Genomic DNA, 18,213 nt, shown 5'->3' on the forward strand with positions numbered 1-18,213 from the left:
GATGAAATAACTGAGGACTGAAATATTAAACTTGTGTAACATTGACCATTTTCAGTAAAGTTAATTTAAAAAGGGAAATTTGCTTAGTTAATGTTTTACAGTTAATATTTCAGGAAATTAAGTTATTGATGGAGCTTGGGCCATTGACAGAACGTCCTTGGGCTGGTTCATGGGAAGACATTGTGGAGACTAGACAGACAGTCATTTACAATTATCTATTCAATCACTCATACAGACGGGCAGATGTACGCACACACAAACGTTCAGGCAGGTTCCATATCAGACTCATTTATATTCCAGTGTACAGTATTTGGGCTAAAGGTTGCTACTCTGTATGCCAGGAGTGCGTATCTGACAGTTGAGATGATTGCCAGTTCCAGTAGTAAAGTGGATATGTTGCAATGCATGTTGGGATGACAGTGGTTGATGTGGCATGACTGGGGAGAGTCCTAGCAAGTCCAGACCTGAGTCTAATAAAAAGGCATGTGTGATTAGAAGTTCCTGCTATTACACCGTAACAAACACCTACCATAGCTTTTCATGTACTGTTATAAACTCAACAAAAAAAGGAACGTCCTCTCACTGTCAACTGAGTTTATATTCAGCAAACTTAACATGTGTAAATATTTGTATGAACATAAGATTCAACAACAGACATTAACTGAACAAGTTCCATAGACATGTGACTAACAGAAATTGAATAATGTGTCCCAAACAAAGGGGGAGGCCACCAGCTGCATTAAGTACTGCAGTGCATCTCCTCCTCACAGACTGCACCAGATTTGTGAGTTCTTGCTGTGAGATGTTACCCCACACTTCCACCAAGGCACCTGCAAGTTCCCAGACATTTCTGGGGGGGAATGGCCCAAGCCCTCACCCTCCGATCCAACAGGTCCCAGACATGCTCAATGGGATTGAGTTCCGGGCTCTTCGCTGGCCATGGCAGAACACTGACATTCCTGTCTTGCAGGAAATCACACACAGAACGAGCAGTATGGCTGGTGGCATTGTCATGTTGGAGGGTCATGTCAAGATGAGCCTGCAGGAAGGGTACCACATGAGGGGGGAAGATGTCTTCATTGTAACGCACAGCGTTGAGATTGCCTGCAATGACAATGAGCTCAGTCCGATGATGCTGTGACACACCGCCCCAGACCATGATGGACCCTCCACATTGATCCTGCTCCAGAGTACAGGCCTCGGTGTAAACGCTCATTCCTTCAACAATAAATGTGAATCCGACCATCACCCCTGGTGAGACAAAACCGTGACTCGTCAGTTAAGAGCACATTTTGCCAGTCCTGTCTGGTACAGCGACGGTGGGTTTGTGCCCATAGGCAATGTTGTTGCCGGTGATGTCTGATGAGGACCTGCCTTACAACATGCCAATAAGCTATCAGTACAGCCTCTCTCATCTTATTGCGGACAGTCTGAGCACTGATGGAGTGATTGTGCGTTCCTGGTGTAACTGGGGTAGTTGTTGTTGCCATCCTGTACCTGTCCCGCAGGTGTGATGTTCGGATGTACCGATCCTGTGCAGGTGTTGTTACACGTGGTCTGCCACTACAAGGACTATCAGCTGTCCGTCCTGTCTCCCTGTAGCGCTGTCTTAGGCGTCTCACAGTACGGACATTGCAATTTATTGATCTGCAGTCCTCATGCCTCCTTGCAGCATGCCTAAGGCAAGTTCACGCAGATGAGCAGGGGCAGCTTTCTTTTGGTGTTTTTCAGAGTCAGTAGAAAGGCCTCTTTAGTGTCCTAAGTTTTCATAACTGTGTCCTTAATTGCCTACCATCTTTAAGATGTTAGTGTCTTAACGACCTTTCCACAGGTGCATGTTCATTAATTGTTTATGGTTCATTGAACAAGCATGGGAAACAGTGTTTAAACCCTTTACAATGAAGATCTGTGAAGCTATTTTGATTTTTACAAATTATTTTTGAAAGACAGGGTCCTGAAAAAAGGGACGTTTCTTTTTTGCTGAGATTATTACAAAACACTCTGTACTACACTATCCAATGCATGAAGGTCTCTGAGTGTGTGTAAGTCAAGTGTATGTTTGTTTTTGTTTGCAAGATCTGCGCGTGTCTGTGTTAATGCTGTTTAGTCCTCTCTCTCATTCAGACCACAGCACTGCCTGCTATGAGGCCATCTGGTGCCCCATATGGTCACCCTCAGAGAACCAATGTGTGTTCCTCATCAAGTGAAAAGTCTACACACTTCTATAACAGATCAACAATGGCGAACACGTCAGATCGATCCACGACAAACAACGGCACATAGAATCAAAATAGTTCATTGATTTTAAAAAGGTCTCAAAAATGATCAAAATGACTGACAGGTTAATGTAGCATGGAATATGCAGCATCGTTAGGCCACAAAACCCACAAAAGCAGATTAGTGCAAACTGCAAACCACTGAGTGAATATTAATCAGCATGGTTTGAGATGATTACAGGAAATACAAAACATACTTTTTAGAATCGTCATGTTTATCTAAATAGCTATAAAAAAAAAATCACAATGAGGCAAGCGGATTGGTAAGAAGCTGCCGGAAGGTGATGTTACCTGGTCCTGAAAGCAGCCCAGTAGCCAGTCACAGGCTAGGGCCTGAGGAACCGAAAGATTTAAACTACATACTGGGGACTCATTTATCTGTAACACACAGGAGGAACCAATGTACAGCGGAGTTCAATGGCATGTTACACAAGGGAACAAAATGTACAGAAATGTACGTATAGGCCCAATATAGTAGTAGTACTGTATGTTACACTGCTTCATGCTTTAGCATCCTTCAATTAGTTTGAGACAAACAGTACGTTTAAATTGTGCACATAGGGCGAATACAAGCGCTAAGTAGATATTCCTATACATAGTGTGTAGAAGTGGAGGCTGCTGAGGGGAGGACGGCTCATAATAATGGCTGGAACGGCATCAGACACATGGAAACCGAAATTGACTCGGCACTGTGGGTTAGTATAGCACACCCGCTAATGCTAAGCTACAACGCTAACCGGTTGATTAAGCTAATGTGCTAGCAGTCTGCATCGGCCAATATGCTAAGCTAATATGCTAGCAGGTTGGATGGGGCTAACAAGCTAATAGGCTAGCTGGATTGGAGTGTTGCACTGCTCAGGAGAATACGTACAAGTCGGTATGCATGCAGGAGGTGTGTTTACCTGAGAACCACCAGCAACGGGGATGACGCAGGTGAGGAGGTTTCCGATCACTGTTTCCAAGGGAACACTGAGGCTGTCCACGTGCACGGTGTAGATGAGCCCCAAACAGTTCTGCACAGGGGAGGCACTCAGTCAGAAGACAAGAACAACCTTTCCTTGACTTGTAGTGAAATGACAAATGAGGTTTGTGTGGAAAATAACACATCTACTACTTAAAGCAAAATACAGCCAAATCAAGCCTAGATTTGCCTCAAACACACTTCGTTGTAACAAGAAACAGAGATGAGAAGTGTAATGGGAGTATCAGACAGGGACATGGAGTATTGTTTTGAGGTGCGTTGTACCCTGAAAACCTCTGTGTGGTCCAGACGGGACACCAGCACCAGGCTCTTGGGGGCAAAGACCTGGGCCGGCTGGACCAGCCCTGGGACTTCGTCCTCATCCACCTCACTGGCCTCAGCTTTCTGTAGCTACACACACAGAAAGACACAGAATATCATACAGTGTACAGAACGTAGCCTACCCTGTGCAAATGTTCTATAGATGTATCATTAAAGATCAAATGTAATATCAGACGGCAAGTACTGCTTGGAACATTTATAAATCGTTATCGGTTTCTCATATGATCAGATCGTCTCATTTCCACAACAGCGTAAAATGTAGGGATAAACACTTGCTATACAGTACAGCTTAGAGGTCGACCGATTAATCGGAATGGCGGATTTCTAGTTTTCATAACAATCGGAAATCGTTAATTTTGGACGCTGTTTATTTTCTTTTTTTACACCTTTATTTAATCTTTATTTAACTAGGCAAGTCAGTTAACTTATGGCTGCAATCCCGTTGACGGGAGCGATATGACAACAGCCAGTGAAAGTGCAGGGCGCCAATTTTAAAACATCAAAAATCTCAATTAAAATTCCTCAATCATACATGTATCTCATACCATTTTAAAGCTAATCTTGTTGTGAATCTCACCACAGTGTCCGATTTCAAATACGATAAATACATATTTATCAAAATATGAGCTGACATTGGCGCGTTACATTCACTAGTTCCAAAAACATCCAGTGATTTTGCATAGCCACATCATTCAACAGAAATACTCATCATAAATGTAGATGATAATACAAGTTATACACATGGAATTATAGATATACCTCTCCTTAATGCAACCTCTGTCTGACTTCAAAAAACTTTACGGAATAAGCAAACCATGCAAAAATCTGAGACGGGGCTCAGAAGAATGTCGCAATAGCCGCCATGTTGACGTCAACATAAACAAGAAATTACATGATAAATATTCCCTTACCTTTGATGATCTACATCAGAAAGCACTCCAGGAATCCCAGGTCCACAATCAATCATTAGGATGTTTTTAACATATAGCTTCAATAAAGTTCCAACCCAGATTATTCCTTTGTGTCTTCATGAGCAATGGAACGCAAGTGGATACCATGAGGAATGCGCGTGATCAGAAAATGGCTGACTGCCAGACACCTGATAGATTCTGCTCTCATTCACTCACACAGCACAGCAGAGGTCCCATTCACATTTCTATAGATGATTGATATCTAGTGGAACCCCTAGGCAGTGCAACATCATTAATATATCAGGGGCATTTCATTGGGGACTGTGGTGAATACATACAAAGCTCAGATTTCTCACTTCCTGTTTTGATTTCTCCTCAGGATTTTGCCTGCCATATGAGTTATGTTATACTCACAGACATCATTCAAACAGTTTTAGAAACTTTAGAGTGTTTTCTATCCAATACTAATAATACTATGCATATATTAGCAACAGACTGAGGAGCAGGCCGTTTACTTTGGGCAACTTATTCATCCAACTACTCAATACTGCCCCCCAGCCATAAGAAGTTAAGCACACATTCTTATTTTCAATGACGGCCTAGGAACGGTGGGTTAACTGCCTTGTTCAGGGGCAGAACGACAGATTTTTACCTTGTCAGCTCGGGGATTCAATCTTGCAACCTTACGGTTAACTAGTCCAACGCTCTAACCACCTGCCTCATGAGGAGACCGTCTGTTACGCGAATGCAGTAAGAAACCACGGTAAGTTGCTAGCTAGCATTAAACTTAATCACTAGTTATAACTACACATGGATGATATTACTAGTTTATCTAGAGTGTACTGCGTTGCATGTAATCGATGCAGTGTGCATTCGCGAAAAAGGACTGTCGTTGCTGCAACGTGTACCTAACCATAAACTCCAATGCCTTTCTTAAAATCAATACACAGAAGTACATATTTTTAAACCTGCATATTTAGCTAAAAGAAATCCAAGTTAGCAGGCCATTTTAACCAGGTGAAATTGTGTCACTTCTCTTGCACGCAGAGTCAGAGTATATGCAACAGTTTGGGCCGCCTGGCTCATTGCAAACTAATTTGCCAGAATGTTACGTAATTATGACATAACATTGAAGGTTGTACAATGTAACAGGAATATTTAGACTGATGGATGCCACCCGTTAGATAAAATACGGAACGGTTCCGTATTTCACTGAAAGAATAAACGTCTTGTTTTCGAGATGATAGTTTCCGGATTCGACCATATTAATGACCTACGGCTCGTATTTCTGTGTGTTGTTATGTTATAATTAAATCTATGATTTGATAGAGCAGTCTGACTGAGCGATGGTAGGCACCAGCAGGCTCATAAGCATTCATTCAAACAGCACTTTCGTGGGTTTTGCCAGCAGCTCTGCTGTTTATGACTTCAAGCCTATCAACTCCCGAGATAAGGCTGGTGTAACAATGCGATGTGAAATGGCTAGCTAGTTAGCGGGGTACGCGCTAATAGCGTTTCAAACGTCAATCACTCTGAGCTTTGGAGTGGTTTTTCCCCTTGCTCTGCATGGGTAACGCTGCTTTGAGGGTGGCTGTTGTCGTTGTGTTCCTGGTTCGAGCCCAGGTAGGAGCAAGGAGAGGTACGGAAGCTATACTGTTACACTGACAATACTAAAATGCCTATATGAACATCCAATAGTCAAAGGTTAATAAAATACAAATGGTATAGAGAGAAATAGTCCTATAAACCTGGGAATATTGAAGACTCCTGTTAAAAGGAACCACCAGCTTTCATATGTTCTCATGTTCTGAGCAAGGAACTTAAACGTTAGCTTTCTTACATGGCACATATTGCACTTTTACTTCAACACTTTGTTTTTGCATTATTTAAACCAAATTGAACAGCTAAAAATTGATTTTATTGATGTATTATATTAAGTTAAAAATAAGTGTTAATTCAGTATTGTTGTAATTGTCATTATTACAAATAAATAAATAAATAAAAATCATCCGATTTAATCGGTATCGGCTTTTTTTGGTCCTCCAATAAATCGGTACCGGCGTTGAAAAATCATAATCGGTCAACCTCTAGTAAGGATAAGGATACTGTTATTGGTTCATAATGACATTGGCTCAGTGTGTGAGGAATAGTGTGGCCAGGGGGAATCTTCTCTTTCTCCTCTAGTCTCTCACCTGTGGGTTGTCCAGGCCCTCCCAGAACGTGAAACAGGCACAATAGTGACGCTCTGAGTTGATGTCGGTCAGAACCGACACAAAGAACGACGGACGCTCCCTCTCTGGAACTAACTGCCATCCGTTTGGCTGACAGAACTGAGAGAGAAAAGGAGATGGTGAGAAAGAGGAGGAGGGAGGAGGAGGGAGAGGGTGAGATCAACAGAAAATGAGTCAATGGGCGCAGGGGTCGAGAAAGAAGGGAAGAAGGAGGGAAAAGGGAATGAGGTGAAAGGGACAGAAGGACAGGAGGGAGAGATAGATGAGGAAGCACGAGAGAGAGAGCGATGACAGGAGAGGAACATACAGTATTAGTGGGCCGTATCCCAGTGTGGTATGTCACATGTCCCTACTCTGCATCTCTGTGACTCACCTCTGATCTCTAGCCTATCATTTAGTTATTTTCCACCACTAGGCTACACCAAGTTAAGAAAACTTTCCACGTGTCAGAAATGATTAACCTTACACCCTTATTTTGGATCGGGGTGAGAAATAGGCTAGAAGCAAACCAAGGAATAACCATTGTTCTGTAGGCATTCATCTTATAAAACATTATGAACACTTAGGAATTCTTCAATGCTGACTCGGGCAAAACACACAAGACAATAATGAGGTAATCAATACTGGAATAAGGGTTATTTGGGAGACATTAAATACACATTAACAGTAAATTATTCAGGGTGATGTTGATCCCTTCACGATGCAGCCTTTCTTCAGGTTACGGATGATGCATGTAGCATCGGGTAAATATGTAGGCTATTGTGCATTTGTTTGTGTGAGAGTAATGTTAGTTACATACCAGTTCGATGCCTTGTGGAAAGGGATTGTCCTCCCAGTCTTTCTCAGGAAAGCGCTGGAGAATGTGACCTTGGCCCTCACTGCCCCCTGGAGAAAGAGAGAGAAAAGAGGGTGACAAAGGTCAGGTCGGAACTCTTGATCAGAGAGCCAAGTTATCTGTCAGGGCCTAGTCCACTACTGTATGGCTGGGGATTGCAAGGGACCTCACCATACGATATTATTACAATACTTAGGTGCCGGTACGATATGCATTGCGTTTCTCATGATTCTATATGTATTGCAATTCAACACTGCGATTTCATGTTCCAAACATATTTCTCACTATATTGCTGCACAGAGACAAGAGAGAGCATGAGAAAATTAGTTGGAAACTAAAGTGCTGAAAATATGTTAACTCACTGTTTTAAAAAATGTATTTAAAAAATAATAAAAATAGAGGCTGTACCCTAGCGCAGCTACAGCCGATTAGCGCTAACGCTCATTTTTACAAGTTGATACTTCGAGTCAGCTATAGTCCACTGATTTGACAAGCGCACGCGCGTGCGCGCACACACACACACACACACACACACACACACACACACACACACACACACACACACAGAACTTTGTTCATGTGTTTCAGCTAACCTCATGACCAAACACACACACTGCTCTAAATGTCATAACCCTCTGAAGTCCTTAGTGGTTTTATGTGGACTGTGCCATGTGCATTCCAAAGGAAGTGCACCCCTATTGATAAAACTAACACAAATGTATGGTTGTATTGGACATGAGACATGCACTTCTGTCTCTCTCCTAGTTGGGCAAGATATCAACCCTGATAACATGATCCTTAACCCATTAGATATTAATGAAGTGAATGGGAAATATGATTGTTGATTCAGATTTAAATTTCCTGAAATTTACCAGAAGTGGCTAATACAGGTATATTTCATACTGATATTTCTGACCACTTTCTAATTTTCCACTTCTCGTTGGCAACTGGAAATGAACAGGTGGGAATGATTAGAAGCATTACATGTAGAATGTTTAACTCAAGTAATTGTGAGCGCTTTAAGATGTTGATTGATGATATTTCAAAGGAAAATGTTTGTAAATCAGGCCGATGTGGAATCTGCTTTCCAGACTTTTCTCACATCTTTCATTTCACCACTGCTTTCCCTTAGTTAAACCACGTAAGAGAGCAGCAGAAGGGTTCTGGAAACCTTGGTTTACAACCGGTCTCAAAAAATCCTCAGTTAAAAAAAAACAAAACAAGTTGTATAAAAAGTCCTTCACAAATCCCTCTCCCCTGAATTCTGCAAATTACAAAAAGTATATGAACAAATTTACTCACCTACTTTAGATATCCCCCCCAAAATATATATTTTACTAACAAATTCCAAGAATCCTTCAATAATATTAAGTCAACTTGGAAAATCATCAATAAACTGTTGAATAAAAAAAGGGCATCTACAACTATCCCATCTAAATGTATAGTTGGAAATAAGACATATAGTGATCCTGATGTTATTTCATGTTAATTGAATCACTTTGTGAATGTGGGTGCCTCTTTGGTGAAATCCATGTCTTCCTTGATCACTGAGGCGCCAACGTATACCTTCACCAAATCTACGCAAACTGGTATTGTTCCTAAAGATGTGATAATTGGAAAAGTTATCCCACTCCATAAATCTGGGGATCCAAGATTCCTCTGAGTTCTAATTGATGAAAAGTTGTCCTGGAAAGATCATATTACATTTGTCTACAGCAAAGTGATGAAATCTGTTGGTATCATCAGAATTGCTTCCTACCTCTTTACTATAGCTTAATTTACCCAGATCTCAATTACTGTAATATTGTCTGGGCCAGTATTTAATAGAGATGCACAACATAAAATCGGTGAGCATATTGGAATAGGCTGATATTAGATAAAAATGCCAACATCGGCATCAGCCCGATGTCTAGTTTAACTCCGATGTACAAAATCGATGTCAAAGCTGACGTGCATACCTATATATTTTTCACCTTTATTATATAACGTAAGTAGATGATGTAATGATGACCCAAAAAATTGCGCTACGCAGAACAAAAGCATAAAAATACTAAGCGTACACTTCCAGCAACTAAACAAGTAAGTCGAGCAGTCATTTGAAAGAGTAAGAACATTTCAGCAAGACAACTCAAAGGCGAAATCCATTAACGCCAAGATAATGGAATTTATTGCCCATGACAATCAACCGTGCTCTGTCGTAGATGATGTTGGCTTTTGCCGACTGATCGATCGATCCCCGGTTTTTCAGATGTTGCCCTACCGGAGTTACACAGTATTGTTGAAAGACACATCCACTGCTATTAGCGTCACGACTCATATTTGGACCAGCGAGTCTGACAGCACAGCGGGTCGACGAGGATTTGGCACCAATAGAGATGGCAGTTTCAGTTCTAGTCCGTAGGAAACTGTGCAGTACTTTGTTATTGTATTATTTCTTACATTGTTAAGAAATACTTCCCGACATACAGCCGGGAAGAACTATTGGATATCAGAGAGACGTCAACTTACCAGCACTACAACCAGGAATACGACATTCCCAAAGCGAATCCTTTGTCTGCACCTCCCAGGGTATTTGAACTGATTCCAGAGGCCGACCCAAAACAATGCCGCCAGAGAAGAGGGACTCGGAGCGGTCTTCTAGTGAGGCTTCGGAGGCACGCACACCACCCACCGCTTTAGAGTATATTACTCTCTAATGTCCAGTCCCTAGTTGACGAAATCAGGGCAAGAGTTGCTTTCAAAGAGATGTCCGGGATTGTAACATACTCTGTTTCACGGAAACATGGCTAGCTTGGGATAGGCTGTCGAAGTTGGTATAGCCAACGTGATTCAGTGCATCGCGTCGACAGGACGGGGCTGTATGTATAATGATAAACTACTAATAATCGTAACAACATACAGGAACTCAGGTCCATTTGTTCACCTGACCTAGAATTCCACACAATCATATGCCGACCGTATTATCTCCCAAGAGAACTCTCCGAGGTTATTGTCACAGCTGTGTATATCCCCCCTAAAGCATTTTAACAAAGCTAATTTGAGAACAAGGATACCTAAAGTCTATCAGCATATCGAATGCAGTACATGGGTGAGTAACACGCTCCACCCTTGCTACTCTAACTTCCGCGAAGCCCTCCCCCGCCCTCCATTTGGAAAATCTGACCCTGGCTCCATCTTGTTGCTCCCTTCCTATAGGCAAAAATTTAAACAGGAAGTGCCCGTGCTTAGGTCTATCCAACGCTGGTCTGACCAATCGGATTCCACGCTTCAAGATTGCATCAATCACATGGACTGGGATTTGTTCCAGGTAGCCTCAGAGAATAACACTGACGTATACGCTGAGCGAGTTTATAAGGAAACGTATAGGAGATGTTGTACCCACTGACTATTAAAACCTTCCCTAACCATAAACCATGGATGGATGGCAGCATTCGAACTAAAATGAAAGTACGTTCCACCACATTTAATCATGGCAAGGCAACTGGGAATATTGCCGAATACAAACAGTGTAGTTATTCCATCCGTAAGGCAATCAAAACAACCAAAGTGTCAGTATAGAGACATGGTCGAGTCGCAATCAACAGCTCAAACACGAGATGTATGTGGCAGGGTCTACAGACAATCACGGGTTACAAACAGAAAACCAGCCCTGTCGCGGACGTCAACGTCTTGCTTCCAGACAAACTAAACACCTTCTTTGCACGCTTTGAGGCTGATACAGTGCCACTGACGCAGCCCACTACCAAAGATTGTGGGCTCTCCTTCCCTGTGGCCGACGTGAGTAAAATATTTAAACGTATTAATCCTCGCAAGGCTGCCGGCCCAGAAGGGATCCCTAGCTGCGTCCTCAGCGCATGTGTAGACCAGCTGGCTGGTGTGTTTACGGACATATTCAATCAATCCCTATCCCAGGACGCTGTCCCCACATTCTTCAAGATGGCCACCATTGTTCCTGTTCCCAAAAAAGCAAAGGTAACTGAACTAAATGACTACCGCCCCGTTTGTGACCCTGGGTCTCGAACCCGCCATGTTCAATTGGGTCCTGGACTTCCTGACGGGCCACCTTCAGGTGGTGGAGGTAGGAAACAACATCTCCCCTCCTCAACACTAGGGCCCCACAAGGGTGCGTTCTCAGCCCCCTCCTGTACTCCCTGTTCACCCACGACTGCGTGGCATGCACACTTCCAACTCAATCATCAAGTTAGCAGACAACACAACAGTGGTAGGCCTGATTACCAACAACGACGAGACAGTCTACAGGGAGGTGGTGAGGGCTCTCGGAGTGTGGTGTCAGGAAAATAACCTCACTCAATGTCAGCAAAACAAAAGGGAGGATTGTGGACTTCAGGAAACAGCAAAGGGAGCACCCCCCTATCCACGGGACAGCAGTATAGAAGGTGGAAGGTTTTAAGTTCCTCTGTGTACATATCACCAACAAACTGAAATAGTGCCTGTTCAAACTCAGGAGGCTGAAGAAAATGTGGCTTGTCACCGAAAACCCTCACTAACTTTTACAGGTGCACAATTGAGAGCATCCTGTCGGGCTGTATCACCGCCTGGTACGGCAACTGCACCGCCCTCAACCGCATGGCTCTCCAGAGGGTGGTGTGTTCTGCACAACGCATCACCGGGGGCAAGCTACCTGCCCTCCAGGACACCTACAGCACCTGATGTCACAGGAAGGTCAAAAAGATCATTAAGGACAAACCACCCGAGCCACTGCCTACCATCCAGAAGGCGAAGTCAGTACAGGTGCAACAAACCTGGGACCGAGAGATTGAAAAACAGCTTCTTTCTCAAGGCCATCAGATTGTTAAACAGCACAGAGAGGTGGCTGCCTAATTAGAGACTTGATATCATTGGTCACTTTAATAAATGGAACACTAGTCACTTTAATAATGCCACTTAAGAATGTTTACATATATGACATTACTCATCTCATGTATATACTGTATCCTACACTATGTATTCTATACCATTGCATCTTAGCCGCTCTGTCACTGCTCATCCATATATTTCTATATTCTTATCCCAGTCCTTTACTAGATTGTGTGCATTTGGTTTTGTTGTGAAAATGTTGATATTACTTGTTAGATACTGCTGCACTGTCAGATCTATAAGCATAAACATTTCACTACACTCACAACATCTGCTAACCATGTGTATGTGACCAATAAAATTATTTGATTTCGAACTGAAGAAAGCCGTACTGCACGCTCAAGAATGTGCTGGTTATCATACCGCTGCTGCCATTTCAATGGCATTTGAGAACATGTTTGAAACATTAACACACTCCTAGTTCCATTCAAACAACTGACTGGAGAAATAAGGTCAATTGCGTCTGCAGCAGACGTGATACCCTGTCATGGCATTGAAATGCCTGTTCAATGAAACTGCCAACGCAGACTGTGGCGTTAAAACTTACAAAACTACTCGAGGCTGTGAACAAGCGATTCAGTGGCATTCTCGATAAGCCTCTTTACTGTGTCGCCACCATGCTCGACGCTAGGTACAAATAATGCTACTTTGATGCAGAAAAGAAACAGGGTTTACGTGAAATGTTACATACACAGCTGGACAAGATGGAAAGATGGAAATGGACACAATGACAGTGCGCACCGAGGAAGTGAGGCCACGGACAGACAGAGCTGAAACTTCACTGCTTGACATGTATGATGAAATCCTGGTTGAGAATGAAACGACTGAATAAATGAACAAAACAGTACAGCAAGTAAGTGAAAGAAATAGGTTTTGATTATGTTTTACTGGTAATGGGGACATACGTAAATGTCAACAAAAAACTTTTTGGTCAGTGTGGTGTGTGTGTGTGTGTGTGTGTGTGTGTGTATAACTTTTATTTAAGTAGTCAGTTAAAGAACAAATTCTTACAATGACAGACTACCCCAACAAAACCCGGACGACGCTGAGACAATTGTGCGCCGCCCTATGGGACTCCAAATCATAGCCAGATGTGATACAGCCTTGATTCAAACCAGGGACTGTATTGACGCCTCTTGCACTGAGACGCAGTGCCTTAACACACACACAGACGCAGTGATCTAACTATTTAACTGCACTAGAATTCTTAAAAAGGCAGCAAAAAAAATTGTATATTGGTTATCTGTATCGTTTTTTGGCATGGAAAATATTGGATATCGGTATCGGCCAAAAATGTAATATCAGTGCATCCCTAGTATTTATATTTTAGTCTTTTAGCAGATGCTCTTATCCAGAGCAGTATTGAGTGGATACATTTTAATTTTTTTCCCCGTACTGGTACCCCCGTGGGAATCTAACCCACAACCCTGTCGTTGTAAGCGCCATGCTCTACCAACTGCTCCACACGGGACTGAACATATGCCTCCTGTTGAAGATATCCCTCTAGTGGTGTGGGGGCTGTGCTTTGGAAAAGTGGGTGGGGTTATATCCTTCCTGTTTGGCCCTGTCCGGGGGTGTCTTCGGATGGGGCCACAGTGTCTCCTGACCCCTCCCATCTCAGCAGCCAGTATTTATGCTGCAGTAGTTTATGTGTCGTGGGTCTAGGGTCAGTTTGTTATATCTGGAGTACTTCTCCTTTCCTATTCGGTGTCCTGTGTGAATTTAAGTGTGCTCTCTCTAATTCTCTCTTTCTTTCTCTCTCTCGGAGGACCTGAGCCCTAGGACCATGCCTCAGGACTACCTGACATGATGATTGCTGTCCCCAGTCCACCTGGCCGTGCTGCTGCTCCAGTTTCAACTGTTCTGCCTTATTATTATTGGACCATGCTGGTCATTTATGAACATTTGAACATCTTGGCCATGTTCTGTTATAATCTCCACCCGGCACAGCCAGAAGAGGACTGGTCACCCCTCATAGCCTGGTTCCTCTCTAGGTTTCTTCCTAGGTTTTGGCCTTTCTAGGGAGTTTTTCCTAGCCACCGTGCTTCTACACCTGCATTGCTTGCTGTTTGGGGTTTTAGGCTGGGTTTCTGTACAGCACTTTGAGATATCAGCTGATGTACAAAGGGCTATATAAATACATTTGATTTGATCCCATCTACACAAATTACTCATCATAGAAAATACATTTCCAAGACTAGCCACCTCCACTAATTACCTGGCTCCATCCACGGGGTTGACCAACCAGTGCCCACGCACAGTGGCTAACCAGGCTATCTGCATTGTGTCCCACCCACCACCTGCCAACCACCCTTTTACGCTACTGTTACTCTCTGCTCATCATATATGCATAGTCACTTTAACCATATCTACATGTAAATGCTACCTCAATCAGCCTGACTAACCGGTGTCTGTATGTAGCCTCGCTACTTTTATAGTCTGTCTTTTTTTGTTTTATTTCTTTATATTTATTTCTTTACCTACCTATTGTTCACCTAATAACTTTTTTGCACTATTGGTTCGAGCCTGTAAGTAAGCATTTCACTGTTGTATTCAGCGCACGTGACAAATAAACTTTGATTTGATTTGCACCTTTATTTAAGAACCTCATACCTCCCAGACAATTTACTGAAACCCTTCAATGGATTCTGCCGGGTTAATTCTGAAATCTATCTATATAGCAAGACACTGCGATAACCTTCACCCTCCCAGCTGTCACACCTCACATAGCCAATTCTCTATCAGATACACAGGTACCATACTCTGTAATTCTTATCTTCACATTGCCAAAACATCATCATCCCTCAATAACTTCAAGGCAAGACTGGGGGTCAGCCTGATGAACCAAACTACTCAGTAATCTCCTCCATATGGCCCAACAGACATTTAAACAAAACATATACTGTTTATAATGTGTTGTGATTGCTGATCAGTTCATTTGTACATTTATGATTAGTGGGTTTTGTTATGTGTTTTAACAAACCTTTTCTATTTTTGTACTTGTATTGTATATAGTTTGTGGTGTGGTTTGTACAGTATATAAGGCCCTTAGGTTTCTAACCACACCTACACAGTTTATTTATTTATTTGTTGTTATCTGTATTGTTGTTGATCACTTATTTTCTTTGGTGCCAATAAATTAAACTAAAAAGTATTGTGATATGTAACTATTGATCCCCACACCCACTTTACTGTCAGTCTGTCATAAAGAAAAAGATGAGCTCAATGCCACAAACTGTTACTTCATGACACAGTTATTGTTGACACAGTGGTTGAGGTACTTTCAGTCTAAGGGCTCAGACACACCAACAGCGTTTGCTGGCCGAGAGTACTTCACCTCTGCATGTAATTTGCAAATTGAGCGTGCACAGATTTCACATGTACTGTAGATTCACATGAAGAATGTCGGCAGACAGACATCTAAAGTGGGTGGTCCCTAAAACAAGGCACGCTGAACGATCGGCAGACGAACGCTGGATCCACATTCGTGTAACGTGTGCGAGCCTTAAACCTGGCCTTGAGGGATCATGACCCAGAAGGGACTGGCCTTGTTCCAGGCTGCCTCACTAATAGGCACACTTTCTTGGCACAACGCCCTTGTGATTATTCCCGAACACAGAATGATATATAGACTTCAGCTAAGATGTCAGTGCTGCTCGTCTTAGCAGAATGACATAAGCCTTCTTACGTAACCTCAACAAATCACTCTGTTAACCATCGTTTGAGCTTCTCTGTCCGGACAGTCGTCTTCACACAGAATTCACTTTATGTCACAGCATGAGACCAATCACTGAAAGAGACATTCACAAAGTAAAGAAGGAAGAGAGAGTTTGTGGTTGAATGCTGCATCAGTCTGAGAGAATAACAAAAGTCTCACGCTCTTTATCCCGGGGAACAAAACCAAGAGCCCGGTAAGCCCAGTCACAATACAAACAACAACTATAGGGCAGGCAGCTCCCAAAACCAAACACACAGATGGGAAGGAAATAGCCTACTCATCGTCTCTTCTGCACGCTCTTTCTCCCCTTCACCCATCTCCTCTTACTCATCTCACCTTTGCTACCATCCCCATCTCACTCTCCCTTTCTCGTGAGAAGGTGGGAGTCATGAGACAGTGGGTTGTGTTTAGTAGAACAGCTGTCCTTCATTCCTGACCACTTTTTAAAAACCTTTCTGGTGTCAAAAACACTTTGACCAGTCAAACACAGAGCTGCAGAATAGCAGGCAGCCAGCCTTTCATATTACATGTACTCTCTCATTCGTTTAAAACATCACTCAAGTTCTGTCTAAACAGACGTGAGCAGCGGTCAGGGACCGGGAAGGAATTTACATTTTCAACTTTACCGCACTGCTGTTTATTAATTTAGACCTCCTTCATGCTACATTAAGTGATGTGCAGGCAGCATAAAAAGTGACGGGATGGCTAGTGGTAGATTATCAATAGTACATCTGGCTAAATTATCCATTCTAGAATACCACTTACAATTGCATGTAAAATACATTCCTTCATTTTAAGTAGTATGCTAGAGTGGATATTGAAACGTATTGTTTCAGTGGCAGCCAGGTGGTGGTGGTGTGTTTTCTATATGTACTCCTCAGTGGTAGACTGTAAACTGTGACAGAAGAGAGGAGCTCATAAAAACTTCCTTGAGGTTTGGCTCTGAGAACTTCAGCACGTAGCACAGGTAGGTGTGTGTGTCTATCTCAAAGAATATAGTCCTCATGCATCTTGTGTGTGTAAGTGCACATAGTATATGTTAAATGGGTTAATCTGTGCAGTAAGAGCTTGAGACCAATAATGAGACCAATAATCGGTCTAAGTAGAATATTTGACCTTACCTGTCTGTTGCTACATGCACGTGGCCTGGCCAGTGTTCACACATCTGTGTTTGCAATGCAACTAGTCTAGGGCTGGGCAATATGGCCTAAAAATCATATCTTGATTTTTTTCAAACATATGGGTGATTCACAATATACACAGTGTACAAAATAGTAAGAACACCTAATATCGAGCCCACCCCCTCAGAACAGCCTCAATTTGTCCGGGTATGGAGTCTACAAGGTGTCGAAAGTGTTCCACAGGGACACTGGTCCATGTTGACTCCAATGCTTCTCACAGTTGCGTCAAGTTGGCTGAGTGGTCCACCACCCAAAGGACATTCTTGACACACACAGGAAAATGTTGAGCATGAAAACCCCAGCAGTGTTGCAGTTCTTAGCACAAACCGGTGCGCCTGACACCTACTACCATACCCAGTTCAAAAGGCACTTAAAGTGTTTTGTCTTACCCATCCACCCTCTGAATGGCACACACACACACACACAATCCATGTCTCAATTGTCTCAAGGCGTAAACAGTATTCTTTAACCCGTCTCCTCCCCTTCATCTCAACAGATTGAGAGAAGATTTAACAAGTGACATCAATAAGCGATCATAGCGTTCACCTGGTCAGTCTGTCATGGAAAGAACAGGTGTTCATAATGTTTTGTAAACCGTGTACATTTATTACATTTATTTGTAATAATGACAATTACAACCATACTGAATGAACACTTAATATAATACATCAATAAAATCAATTTAGCCTCAAATAAATAATGAAGCATGTTCAATTTGGTTTAAATAATGCAAAAACAAAGTGTTGGAGAAGAAAGTAAAAGTGCAATATGTGCCATGTAAAAAAGCTAACGTTTAAGTTCCTTGCTCAGAACATGAGAACATATTAAAGCCGGTGGTTCCTTTTAACAAGAGTCTTCAATATTCCCAGGTAAGAAGTTT

The 18,213-nt window shown here is 42.5% G+C and overlaps 1 protein-coding gene across 11 annotated transcripts in view; it reads right to left on the minus strand.

Moving 5' to 3' along the window:
- LOC110500094 (SET binding factor 1) overlaps positions 1-18,213 on the minus strand; it is a 75,506-nt gene that overhangs the window by 37,671 nt on the left and 19,622 nt on the right. For 7 of the 11 annotated variants that reach the window (XM_036957372.1, XM_036957370.1, XM_036957373.1 and 4 more), the window contains exons 2-6: positions 7,521-7,606; positions 6,683-6,820; positions 3,523-3,648; positions 3,179-3,289; positions 2,568-2,654 (exon numbers count right to left, since the gene is read on the minus strand). In XM_036957372.1, the coding sequence (XP_036813267.1) occupies positions 2,568-2,654; positions 3,179-3,289; positions 3,523-3,648; positions 6,683-6,820; positions 7,521-7,606 (548 nt within the window). The remainder of the gene's footprint in view (positions 1-2,567; positions 2,655-3,178; positions 3,290-3,522; positions 3,649-6,682; positions 6,821-7,520; positions 7,607-18,213) is intronic. The other 4 variants (XM_036957378.1, XM_036957377.1, XM_036957376.1 and 1 more) reach the window with 1 other exon arrangement.

This window comes from Oncorhynchus mykiss, chromosome 21, assembly GCF_013265735.2.
Source record: "Oncorhynchus mykiss isolate Arlee chromosome 21, USDA_OmykA_1.1, whole genome shotgun sequence".
In the NCBI taxonomy this organism is placed as follows: Eukaryota; Metazoa; Chordata; class Actinopteri; order Salmoniformes; family Salmonidae; genus Oncorhynchus; species Oncorhynchus mykiss.